Source organism: Theobroma cacao, chromosome 1, assembly GCF_053813885.1.
Source record: "Theobroma cacao isolate CCN51 chromosome 1, ASM5381388v1, whole genome shotgun sequence".
NCBI classification, from domain to species: Eukaryota; Viridiplantae; Streptophyta; class Magnoliopsida; order Malvales; family Malvaceae; genus Theobroma; species Theobroma cacao.
Genome location: NC_142639.1, coordinates 31,312,821 through 31,327,217, shown reverse-complemented (window position 1 = coordinate 31,327,217; position 14,397 = coordinate 31,312,821). Strand labels below are relative to the sequence as shown.

Below are 14,397 nucleotides of genomic sequence, written 5' to 3'. Positions count from 1 at the left end.
TTATTATTTATAAAAGTATCTAAATTCAATTAATCTCCAACAAAACTTTCAATTTTAGGTCCTAAATCTTATTTGAACTTAATAAATAATACTCCTTAAATACTTAAACCTAAATTTATAAAATAGAAAGAAAGTGATTGAGAATAAAAATACTCCATGACTATAATGTACATCAGAAAAAGAAACACTGAGAATAAAAAATGTTTCAACTTTCATTAGTTAAATTCAAGTAAAAAGAAATCAAAGAAAGTTTTCAACATCTCCTCTCGTAAATCCAAAAACTGATTAACCCGAAAACAATCAAACAATATAAAACATAGGTGACCCCCTTTTTTATTAAAAAAAAAACACAAAAACAAAAGAAGAAACGAGTGATTTATTGAACAAAAATGGAAAAGAGCTTTTGTGAATGGTTAAACCAAAATGAGAACGGGTTGCGAAGAGGAACAGAAGATATAGGATTGGGTGGAGACTAGAAGGAATTGGTGAAGGATAGAGAATTCTCTTTCTCTCTCCACACCAGATCTTCACCCCTCGAAGCTTTACCACCCAAATTACTTTCAATCAACCATCTTGTCCTGTATGATTTTCTTCGACTCCAACAACATCCCATCCCATTTGCATATTTCCCCCTTTTTCCTGTGTACATGGCAACCGACCTCTACATGTACAACATCAATGAAAATATGAAATGAAAGGAAAACAAAGTGAGAATAACTTAACAACACAGTTGCTTAAAGTGGAGAAAAAAAATTACGTACAACTATGAGCTCATTTAAAAATGTTGAATTTTGAATTTGGTAGTACTATTATCTCAACTGGGCAATTTTACTCCCTCTATTTGAATTTGATAAATTAAGTTCATGCACTTTTATTAAAAATCTAGTTAAAGACAATTGATAACAATATTAAGAGTCTAAGTTTAACTTGACAATCGATAATGATATTAAGATTTTGTCTTTAATTTTGATCATATGGCATTCTAGTGATAATTGAGGTGGATTTTTTGTTTGTTAGGTGACACATAAAAAACATCATATATATATATATATATATATATATATATATATATATATATATATATATATATATTTTTACTCTCTATATTTGAATCACTACAGCAAAGACCAAGGTTTAACCTCTGACAATGGTAGAACAAATATGTAAAACAGGTGGCCAAGTGGATGATTCAAATATTTTTCAGATTTGCTTTTGAGTTTTGGGTACCAATTGTAAACTGCAATTTGCAATGAGGGTTCCAAGTTGCATGTGTGGAGCAGCCCAGGTGGTTATTAATTTTATTCGGGTCAAGAGTTGCAGTGGGCCGTCCATGGAATATAATAGTTAAAAAATGACAATGACCAGGTATTTTACGAACTAGTTTATAATATCATATTTTCGTGGCAGGGCACTATGGTCTATTAGGAAGTTTTCAACGTGAATCGGGCGATAACAACCAAAAACCGAGCGATAGCCAGCCATGGCGCCCCCATTCTCGGACGACAGATGCCATTGCTGATCAGTGTATATGTGCTCATTTCCTTGCGCCTTCGTTCTATTTTCCTCCTTTCTTCGGTTTTCATATTATTGATTGACCTTCTCAGACGCGGTTTAAGAACTTGTGCTATATAGAATCCCAGTATTAATGGCATAATTCGATCAATATACCTTCAAAAGGTTTTAGTTGAGCAGTATTTCATCTACAAATTTATAATTTGAAAACATATGGCACCAAGCAGGAGGATGAGGCAGCAGGCCCTGAAACCAAAAATGAACAACAATGTGAGAGTGAGGCTCCAAGTCAAACGAGTGAAAGCGGAGATGGGAAAGATACGAGAAGATCAACAACGCATAAGAGAGGAGCAAAGCAAAATAAGAAGAAGGTCTGGAGAGATTGAAAGTCAATTGGATCTACTAAAAAAGGAAACTGAAATGATTATAAAGCAAACAGCAAGCACTCAAATTAAGCTCCTTCTCATGTTCAGGATCTTGAAAGCCAGGGCAGGCGGATATTTCACTGAAGCTGCGAGGCTCACTTACTTCCTTCGGTTTGTTTCTCCAAGGCCAAGCCCATGATTCTCATGTTACACAGTACTAATTAACTTGGTAGCTTACTTTGTTTTCAACCTTGTAACTTGCAGTGAGTATGTTGTCAAGGAAAGAGCAAATGCAAGCTCGGTTGCAGTGAAGAAGAAACATCCATAGAAAACTCCCCAACCCGAAGCGGGCAAAATATATGCAAGAGACATATTACTTGTGGAGGAAATCATTAAAACCAGTACGCTTTTGTTAAGTTGTATTAATAACATGTTTTCCTGCCCCCCTCCCCAAGTGAATTTCCTACTGTAAACGTTTTAATCTGCTTTCTCCACAATAAGTTGCCTGTGCGTTCAACTTGAAACTAGTTATAAATATTATGGAACGAGAAGGCCTCACTCGGGCCCTCGTACCTCGTGTTTAAAGTGTTTAAAATATTAAAAGTATTGTTATGGGATTCCGTATCTCACATTACATAGAAAGATCACTTATACATGATACACGTAGGGGTGGAGTTAATCAACTTTTATTGGAAGGTTAAACATAAAGAAAAATAATACATAAAATATAAATAATTAAATACGATATATAAGATTAATAATTTTTTCTTGTATAATCAATATTGTTTAAAAACTAAATACTCAAAAGATAATTTCTTTTCAACTAAATATAAAGCATAAAACACATAAAAAATATCTTATATAATCAAGATTAATAAAAAAAACTGATATATTGATGAAATTTTAAGCAACAATCAATAATACAACGCTAATTTTAAGCAACAAACAATAACACAATGCTACAATACATATTTAAGAATTACATAATAAGTTTTTAATTTTTAAAGACTAAGATCATTGAAAGCACATAAAAAAAAATATGACAAGTAGAAGATAGAACTACGTAACAAAAGAGAAAAAAAGGAAGAATATAGTAGATGATTCATAAAAATTTGAAGAAGAAAATTTATAGAAACTTAAAACGTATGATCGAATAGAATATAATTAAAAAAATAAATAAATATAAATAATAACAATATAAATAGAAAATGAAAGATAAAAAAAACTTTACCTCTTTATGATTTTACAATTAAAGGACAAAAGAGAACAAGAAAAGAAAAGGAAAGAGATGGAAAGAAGTGTAAAGAAACTTAAAAGGGAAAAATTTAATAATTAGGGTAAAATTAAATAGATTTATAGGGTCATTTATTATTTTTTATTTGCATTAATAATTTACTAAAAGTTATATTAGGGACCCATTAAAAAAATATATAACATATTGTTCCAATAATTTATTAAAAAATTATTTTGAGGCTCATTAAAAAATATATGTAATATATAAAAATTTTTAAAATTTTTGGAGTAAAAGGAACGCTTCGCCCCTGGGTGCATATGTTGGGCGCAACAAATATCAACTCAAGTTCAAAATACACACAAAGATTAAATAGTAAATTCTTGCAGAATCACCACAATATAATCTATCTAAGCCAAATAAAAATAATATAAATCAGTAGATAGAGTAGGCAACAACCAAAAATAAAGAACACCAAATTTACATGTCCTCCAATTCAAAATACGCACAAATATCAAATAGCAAACTTATGCCAACAATCACAACAATATAATCTATCTAAAGTCAAATAAAAAAAATCAACAAATATAGCAAGTAATTATCAAAATTAAAGGACACCAAGTATACATAGAAAATTGTCTAGTATAGATGAAAAAATCACAAGGCAAAATTCAGATAAAATCCACCATAAAAACAAAGAAAATTACAAAATTTAATATCTTAAGTCTTTTGCCTAAACTGAAGATTCATAATTATTGAAAGAATACATCAAAATTACTTTTTTAAGAAAATATCACAAATTCTCATTAAATTTGATGAAGTGTGGCGATTCTCCTTAACGAAGACATTGTACAGCAACCTAAAGCAGACCAATAATTCTTTTTTTTTTTAAAAAAAAAAAGAAAAACACCCAATAACTAACCATGCCTATTTCTCTCTTACTTTCTCCTTGAAGCACAAATTCTTACCATTCTTTCTTGCTTGGCACAACCGCCATTTCTTTTTCCTCTAGCTACTGCTGTGTTTTTCTTTTGTTAAAACCTTTATCAATCAAATGACTTTAATGACCAATAGGTAAGCAGAAAGGCGCTGGAGCCCATTCTAGGCCACTGAACCCTCATACATATAATAATCTCTCCCTCCAACCCCATTAGGAGGAGATTAATTGCTCAATTCCTCAATTGGAGTCCATATTAGCTTGCTTGTCGCGGGGCTCAAGCTTTTTCCTAAGAATCACCTTGATCAACATATCAACAGTGCTATTATCTTTGTAAATCTTTTTCCAAAGCATCATCTGTTCCTCAATCATCGGACATAATCAATGGCACCTTAGCTCGATGTGCTTTGTACAATTGGGGTACGCAATATTCTTGCTTAAATCATTAACATTTTGGCTGTCATAATACACCACGTGCGCATCTTGATTCAACTTCAATTCCTGAATAAATTTTTTCACTCAAAGCATCTTCTTCCCAACTTCATTTATGGTAATATATTCTGCCCGGTGGTTGATAAGGCAATTCACATTTTTGCAGTTTGAAGTGCTATATACAACTCTCTTTACAAAAGTAAACAAACACCTGAAGTAGATTTCTTACCATTAAGGTCACTTACCATATCAACATTTGTGAAACCCTTAAGAATAGGTTTTAAATTCCTTAAACTCAAGCACAAAATTAAGTACCTCTCAAGTATTTGAAAATCCACTTAATAGCATCCTAGTGAACCTTTCCAAGGTTAGAAAGAAATCTAGTCACTACACCAACTATATGAGCAATGTCAAGTTGTGTGTAAACCATAAGATACATCGATGAACTAACTACAAAAGCGTAAGGAATTCCTATAATATGTTTCTCTTATTCTTTATTAATTGGACAAGAAGTTTTGCTTAACTTGAAGTGGGTGGCAAGATGAGTACTAACTGGTTTAGCATTATTAAAGTTGAACTTTTCAAGCACCTATTCAACATACCTTTCTTGTGATAGCCACAACTTTCCAACTCTCCTATCTTGAATGATATCAATTATAAGAATTCGTCTAATCAATCTTAAGTCTTTCATATCAAATAACTTAGATAACTCTTTCTTCAACCTGCTAATTATCATCACATCTTGTCTAACAACTAACACAACATCAACATATAACAAAAGTATAAGGAATTTACAATTAGGGAATGTCTTAATGTAAGCACAAGAATATGAACATTTCCTCATGTACTCTTAATTCATCATGAATGAATCAAACTTCTTCTTCCACTATCTCTGAGCCTGCTTCAAACAGTGCAGACTTTTTATCAATTTACACACTAAGCGCTCTTTTCCTTTCATTTTAAAACCTTTTGGTTGTTCCATACAGATCTCTACATGCAAGTCACTATGCAAAAATGCAGTCTTTATATTACGTGACCAATCTTAAGGTTTAAACTAGTTGTTAATTCCAATACAACTTGAATGGAACTCATATTCAAAATTGGAAAGAAAATCTCATCAAAATCAATGTTTTTTTTCTTATCGAAGCCTTTCAAAACCAAACGAGCTTTGTACCTCACTTGCTTTTCACCATAATTTTTCAATGGTCTTTTACCTTTTGGACGCTCAACTAACTCATAAGTACCATTTTTAGCAAAGAATTCATTTCTTCTTGCTTTGCTTCTATCCAAAAATTCTTGTTTTTATGAGATTGCATTTCTTGAAAACTCTATGGCTTCCCTTTATTAGGAATTAAAATATAATTAGAACTATGATTCTTAAAGGATGGTCGATGCACTCTAATAGATCTCCAACTTTAGATTTTGTGCAAGGTTACTCTTGTTGCTTAACTCTCACTATATTTGGCTGTACAATGTCATTACAAGAATTTGACTCATCACTAACTATAGATGGCTCATTTGTACCCCTAAACTCTGTTTCTCATGAATTTCCACCACTTGTGGCTTTACGACACATGTAGTTTTGTCACGACCCGGTACTTCCCTCGAGCTCGTAACAACCGCTGCGACGTCCCATAGACATTCATTGCCCAAAATGCCAATCGGAACCTTGCAAGGCTTTAATATCAGTTTTCGCACCTCCCCTGTGAGCAACAGTTGTTAAGTATCATGTTTTGAGAGATTATAAACTATTTCCAAATCAAAACAATAGAACAATAATTTTTTTCTCACAGGGCATTTTGGTCATTTTTCCTCAAAAATCTCGAAACCAGCTAAAAATGTAGTATACGAGGTGAAAACACATATTTCATAATAAAAAATAAGTTTAGATATCTAAATCATTCATTTAAAGTGAAACTATACCTATTTGAATATAATAAAAATATTCAATAAAATATTCTATTTTCTTATAAAATAATCTTTATAAAGTTACTGGTAAATAATTTTGTAGCGTAAAAGCTAAATAAATTCATACATATTACAATACAGATAACCAAAGCATAAGATTTAATTTACAGTGACATGTGGGCCCACGAATGACCAAAAGTATAAAAAGCGGTAAACCTACAGTTTTTGAAGATGCAAGTCCAACTGTAGCCCTCAACGAAATGAGCTATCTATCGACTATCTTGAGCCTGAAAGGGGTGGAAAGGAGGGTGGTGAGATTATATAATCCCAGTAAGTAAACAAATATCATCTAAAATATCTAAAGTCGAGTAAATGGAGACAAATAAAATAGATTAGCATAAAAATGATTAACAGCATTTCGAACTCATTTTAATAAGATAAAATAGATTCATTTCACAAAAATAAACAACGAGGCTTATGATTTCTTGAAAGCTTGGCTCGTGCCAAAATCATTCTCATACTCAGTTATCAGGGATACCTTGGCCTAGGGCTATCCCAACCGAGTTCGTCAAGGCTGTTAAAAAGTCATGTACACATAAATCATGTTTTTATTTTGAAAATATAGTCGTTCCTTGGCGTTGGCTGAGTTCACCCTCACGTGGTGGTTTAGCGTGAAGTGAACTCTAAAGTTTTAACCTCAAGAGTTATCCAACCGCGCCTCTCATACTGAGGTATGAATATAATAGGGCTACCGTGCCCCTCTAATAGGCTGATCCACGGAACCCGCCCTGATCGATCAATTTATAACCCACCAATTCAGTAAAATTCAATAGCATGACATGGCAATTATTTTGTTTTACAGCTTCTCAAGGCGAATCAACAGTTCATACATTTTCAGCACATTTACCAATTCAACCATTCATGCCAATATTATTATAAGCCATTCAATTCAAACCATGATTTATAACACAACAATTAGTCTCCAATTAGTCCATTTTCAAAACCATCATTCAATTTCAAGACAATTTTATAAAATCATTTCATTTAAACACATTTTGTTTATAAAACCTAAACATTTACCATTTAAACTCATTTTCCATAAAATCATAAAAACGAATTAAAATTCACTTCAGATAATCAAGATGATGATAACGTTACTCACAGTATCAGGAGTTTGAAATACTCCTATTCTCAATCTTCTGACACAACGTCTTTACCCTTGTTAGAGGGCTCACCACTTATATACAATAGACGACACATAATTCAATATACTGTGTCATACCATTACAAATCTATTTCAGGCTTTTTACTAATGTATGAAATGGGATGTGAAACGCTTGGGTAACCATCTAAATACAGTATTCAATATAAGTTCAATTTTGTACCTAAATAAATGGTATTGGCTTAATTCTATCTATCACTCGATCAATGGGCCAATATGTCCAATTCAACTCCAAATAATTCCATTTTTCTCCCAATACTCTAAATCATCAAACACAAATTAAATAACTTGAAATATGGCAAAATCATCCTCACATTTTCTCTTGAAAAATTCGGCCATGGAGGGTTCACTAATAATATAATTTTTCAAGCTTGATTCTCACACCATAAATCACTAATTACTAACCAAATCACTTGAAATAAAATCAAAATCATCATCAAGATTCCACATGGAGAATTCGGCTAATGATGGGTGATGGGAGGAATTGAATTTTTCTTGTTGGCTTTTCATGCTACACATCACTAACTAACTAAAAACACTAAAATACATTGAAATCTAACCAAATCAAGCATCAAAACCTCCCTCTAAGTGTTCGGCCAGCAAGGGATTCATCATGATTTCATGTGATTCAACCATGAAAAATAAGAAAAAAATGCTTAAGAAAGAGAGATCTTAAGCTTAATTGAAAAATCTTACATTTTTTTCACTTGTTTCCTTGAATTTTTCCACCTAGGGTTTTGTTCTTTCTTTTCTTCCTTTGTTCTTACTTTGGCCGGCCATAAGAATGAATGTGGAAGAGTTCAAATTGGCTTTATAAAGGAAAATATTAAATGGACGAAAATTTGCCATGTGTCACCATTCCATTGGTCCAAGTGTCATACTTGCCCGTTAAGCAATCTCTCTCCACCACTTAAATTTTCTCAATTATCCATTATAATACTGGGTAAAATCCATGTGCTGGACAAGTGTTGGGTGGTGTAAAATTCTAATTTTGCCCTTGGGTGGCAAAATGTCTATTTTGCCCTTATCCTTGAAAAAAAGTCGAAATTAAAATTTTTCACTTCTCAAACTCAAATTATACTCCAAATGATCAATCTTAGTCAAAAATTTCATCCAACACTCACATCTTAACCTCGGGTAGCAAAAATGACCATTTTACCCCTAGATCATGAAAATTCCAATTTGACTCCAAATCAGTCCTCAAACTCCGAATCACCATTTTAAGTCATTCTGGGGTTTTAAAATCCTCAATTTCATCTTAAAATTTATATTTAGACTAGTTCGAGGCTTAATTCAACTTAATTGTACCATTTGGTACATTGTCGTCCTTTAACAATTTTTGAGGTACCCAAGTAAGCAACATGCATTCTTATGTAAAAATGGCATAATAAACATATTGTAGAGCTGGGCTTGACAAGTTTTCTCATCTTTTTCAAAATCATTAAGTTCAACAACAACTCGTGTAGTTTTCTCATTTTTCTCAAAGTATTTTATGATATCTAATTCATGAAAAACTACATATTTGCTTTTAACCATTTTTTTCTTATTTGGACTCCATAACTTGTTCTTTATCTCCTTAATCAACAAACACACATAGAGAGGCTTTACTTTCAAGCTTTGACCTTTACTCTTTAAGCAAATGCGTAAATGCTTTACAATCAAAGACCTTCAAATGTGAGTGTGAAGCATCTTTTTCCTTTTCATGCCTTTTCTTGAAAGTCAAAGCCTAAAGGAATATATGGTAATATGTTGATTAAGTAGTAGGCTATGTTAACCCCTTTACCCTATAATGACTTCAACAATTTAGGCATCTTCAACATGCATCTAACTTTCTCCAAAATGGCGTGTTGGGTCATTTTAGCTACACCATTGTGTTGTGGTGTTCTGGGTTCTATCTTATTATGCATCATCCCATGCTTTAAACAGTAATCTACAAAGTCATTAATGATAGTGTAATTGAATGTCGTGCAAGCCAATTGTAAATGTTGTATTTAAGCATTTACTATTTACAAAAGACATTTTTTATTTCCAAAGAGATTGTAAATGTTAATTGGTTGAAATAAAGTCCATGGAATAGTGTATGCTTTGCAAAAGGTATTATAAATGTGTATAATTATGCGAACCTTATTGTATCAATGTTTAATTCTTAAATTGTTCTTAATCAAGGTTTTATTAAGAAAAATAGATATTGATAAAACATAGAGATCAACACATGGTTATGTTCCCCATTTATGAAGTGAGCAATCAATCTCATAAATTGAAGTATGGGTATACTTGAACTAACATGTGGGTTCTTGTTACAAGATCAAGTTTACTAAACATGACTCATCATGAGAATTGAATTTAGTATATCATTCAAGTGTCTATGAACAAATTCTCATGTGATAGTTGTGTAAGTAATATTTAGATTATGCTTTGATACTGTTTAAAGTGGTTATAGCCTAGGATACTCAAAATGGAATGGATATTGAATATAGCATGAAACACATGAAGGTAAATCAATGATCAATAGAGGATTCATCACAGTAAGTAAATCTAAAGGGAACATCACATTGTAGCTTGAATAGAAAAAACTCGTGGAAGTCTTTAGTTAAGGAAACTCAAGAAGTCAGCAAAGGGTTTATGCTCTCTTTAAAGATGAGTTTGATAATCACTAGATTTAAATGCTAAATGGAAAAGACAAAATTATAGTAGACACTACACCATACTCTAAGTCTTGTTGAGATATAAGATGATGAAGGGATAATAGTTACACTACAAGATTGTTAATTAAAAGGTTGAGTCAAATCACTATGACTCTTCTTAATATTTGGGTAATCATGATGCATTGTTAGATACCAACCTTGACTTATAAATATGAACTAATCAATTGATAATTGGTGATGAATGCAAAGGAATTTGATTCATCTAATCCCAATTGAACTTGGATTATAGTTTATATTTATTGTCAATATGTTAAAAACCTAATGGGTCATGCACATTAAGAATGTCAATGGAGAATTTAAAAAGGGATTAAAAGTTCAATTAGTCTTTAGGTAATTATGCAATTAGCATAAATGTTATGAAAAGTACTATTGGGATTAGAATTAATGTTAGCTTTAAAATTATTATAGTTTTGATTATGACAAAGTGATCAAATTTGCTTGAACATTATTTGAGTGATCCTTGACAAGTTCTTGAAATGATTTTACTCTCATAGAGCTGTTCTTATATAGCTACAAGCTTGACTCTTGAAGTTATTGAACTATATCTATAAGCTTGTATGACTTAGTTGTATGAGTGCTTATGATTCCTATTCATTAAAGTATAATTTAAAGATTAAAGGAAAATCTAGATGCACTCATAAAAGGGGAGTTTTGAGTATCTTTTTTAATGATGACAAAAAGAGAGAGGAAGATGATTAAGTTAAATAGAGTTTGATAGGTCTTTACGTTTAATTTATGTGTGTGGTGCTTAGTTATGATTTTGTTGAATATTATGTGCTAGTTATTATGGATATTCAATATATCTTATTTAGCTACTATGAATATTATAAATATTTTATTGTAAATCTTTAAGAAAACTAGATGCATTAACTAAGAGAGAGCAATCCCCATGAATTATTTGGAGTTAAATTGGACAAATTGGCCAATACCATTTAATTTAGGTACACAATTGAATTTGTGTAGAACACCATGTTTAGACAATAATCCGAACAATTTACATCCTATTTCATGCATTAGTAAAGAGCTTGAAATATATTTATAATGGTATGACACAGTATATTGAATTATGTGTCGTGCATGTCTAGGTGGTGACCATTCTGGCAAAAGTAAAGAGATAGTACCCGAGAATCAAGAATCAGAGTACTCGAAATTCGACTCCCGAAATAGTGAGTAACCTTACTATCGTCTTAACTTACCTGGACGGGGTCAATGGGTGATCACTAAGGCCCATGGCCTAGGTAAGCGGCCTCCATTGCACTTAGGAGGGGCGCTGGCCTAAGGTCTCCCCAAGTGGGAGAGCCTACGTCATAATTTGTGGTAGTGGGGGCCTGCGTTCGCGCGGCCCCTGTTAAAAAAAAAAAAAAAAAACCTTACTATCGTCTTAATTATCTAAAGTGGTTTTTATCCGATTTATGATTTTATAGAAAATGAGTTTAAACGGTAAATTTTTAGGTTTTATAAACAAAATGTGTTTAAATGAAATGATTTTATAAATTGTCTTGAAATTGAAAGATGGTTTTGAAAATGGAGTAATTGGAGACTAATTGTTGTGTTATAAATCATGGTTTGAATTGAATGGCTTATGATAATATTTGCACGAATGGTTGAATTGGTATTTGTGTTGAAAATGTATGAACTGTTAATTTGCCTTGAGAGGCTATTAAATAAAATAATTGCCATGTCATGCTATTGCAAATTTTATTATATGGTGGGTTATAAATTAGTCGTTGCAGTGGACGTGTTCCGTGGACCAGCCTATTAGAGAGGCACGGTAACCTTATTATATTCATAACTTAGTATGAGAGGCGCGGATGGATAACTCCTGAGGTTAACACTTTAGAGTTCACTTCACACTAAATCACCACGTGAGGGTGAACTCAGCCAACGTCAAGAAACGGCTATGTTTTCAAAATGAAAACATGATTTATGTGTACATAATTTTTTTAACAGCCTTGGCGAACTCGGCTGGAATAGCCCTCGGTCAAGGTATCCCTGATAACTGAGTATAAGAATGATTTTGGCACGAGCCAAAGTTTTAAGAAATTCATAAGCCATGTTGATTACTCGATTTATATGAATTGATTTTATTTGGTTGAAACAAGTTGAAAGGTGATGAATTACAGTATGTTAAACTATTTTATCTGTCTCCATTTACTTGACTTTAGATATTTTAGATGATATTTGTTTACTCACTGGGATTATATAATCTCACCATCCTCCTTTCCACCTTTTTCAGGCTCAGGATAGTCGGTAGATAGCTCACTTTGTTGAGGGCTACAATTGGACTTGCATCCTCAAAAATTGTAGGTTTACAACTTTTGATATTTTTTGTCGTTCGCGAGCCCACGTGTCACTGTAAATTAAATCTTATGCTTTGGTTATCTGTATTACAGTATGTATGAATTTATTTAGCTTTTACGCTATAAAAATTATTTACCGATAACTCTATAAATATTGTTTTATAAGAAAATTGAATATTTCTTTTTTTTTTATTATATCTAAATAATCATAATTTCATTTTAAATGAAGGTTTTAGATGTTTAAACTTATTTTGATTATGAATAATGTGTTTTGTACTTACATACTACATTTTTAGCGGATTTTGAGATTTTTGAGGAAAAATGACCAAAATGCCCCTGTGAGAAAAAAAATGTTTTTCTATTGTTTTGATTTGGAAATAGTTTATAATCTCTCAAAACATGATTTTAGTAACTAATACTCACAAGGGAAGCGAGAAAAACTAATGTTAAACCTTGCAAGGTTTCGATTGACATTTTAGGTAATGAATGTCTATCGGGACGTCGCGACTGTTGTCACGGGCTCGATGAGAGTTTCGGGTCATGACAAAGGTCCCTTAAATAGGCTCCAAGTAACCCAATTTCCAAAATCCCGTCAAATTTTTATTTTTGAAAAATCGTCCAGCTCTGCGGTGGTTTATCAACTTCGAACGTGATTTGCACCCTGATTTGTTCCAAACTCGACAAAGTGGTAAACATGAAAGTTTTATCCCTATCTCTTAACTTTCTAATGGCTCAAGAATCATGTCAATTGGACTTTGGGAGTGAAATATATGCTCCAAATACCGCATCGTATTTAGTCCATGCATACTATTGCAATGCTCCAACTTAGACAAAGATTTTGACCACGGTCTGTCGGAAATAGACAAAATGGTAAACATAAAAGTTGTGGCCCTTCCTCTTATTATTTTAGTGGTTTAGACATCATTTGAAGTTTTGTATAGAGAGATATGGTTAAAATACCAAAACATATACCAATGAAGTCATCATCATACTTGCACGGATTTTCATCAAATAAGCCTTTTTTTATCAAATTTTCTACTAAAGTAATAAAAGAAATTACCAATACTATTCTTAAAGTAATTTAAAACAAAATAACATAAAATTTACCTAAAATAACTTAAATTAACTACTCAACATGTAATCAAACTTAAACTAGAAAAACACCTAAAATACTAAAATCTGAACGTAAAATCTCAAAGATTTAGCTACTTAAGCCCCCAAAATGTGTTAAAATAATTCTATATAATAGAGTTATCACGAACCACTATTAATACTTGTGTTTTATCCACTTCTCTTTACCCTCTCTTTACTTGGTGATTTTCTACCTTTATAAGTTTTTGTCACACCCCGTTTTGTGATGGAATATGACCAGTGTCGGAACCTAAACGGGTATAGCCCACTAGGCCAAAGCAAGTCTTTTTTTTTTTCATTTATTCATCATAACTTGGCCATTAACCATAATCATCATACATAAAGATTACAATACAAAGTCATACATGCATCCATAAGCAACTATACACAGTTATGGAACTTCTCCACATAAGCTGTGCAAATGCATTCATTCATAATAAAGTCAAAGTTAACGACTCATACATCATGCCTTAGTCATTGCTCAACACCTTAGGGTTTCCATATAGGTTCTTGAGCCACATTCATACATTCATCCATAAGATTCATAAGTATATACCAAGCATTGGCTATATCATCATAAACATGTTCAATATCTATAAATATAAACATAACATAAAACTGACTCATCAACAGAACATGTCCCGACTCTTTAAG

General features: G+C 32.1%; 1 protein-coding gene and 1 non-coding gene across 2 annotated transcripts; both read left to right on the top strand.

The window, feature by feature from the left end:
* Nucleotides 1-1,622: 1,622 nt before the first annotated feature.
* Nucleotides 1,623-2,384, top strand: LOC18613043 (uncharacterized). The gene is made up of 2 exons (XM_007050066.3): nt 1,623-2,048; nt 2,142-2,384. The coding sequence occupies exons 1-2, from the start codon at nt 1,726-1,728 to the stop codon at nt 2,203-2,205; spliced, it is 387 nt and encodes a 128-aa protein (XP_007050128.3). The 5' UTR covers nt 1,623-1,725; the 3' UTR covers nt 2,206-2,384.
* A 9,116-nt stretch (nt 2,385-11,500) lies between these two features.
* On the top strand, nt 11,501-11,661 carry LOC148764729 (U1 spliceosomal RNA). The gene has a single exon (XR_016024297.1). It is a non-coding gene; the product is annotated as a U1 spliceosomal RNA (small nuclear RNA).
* Nucleotides 11,662-14,397: the final 2,736 nt, after the last annotated feature.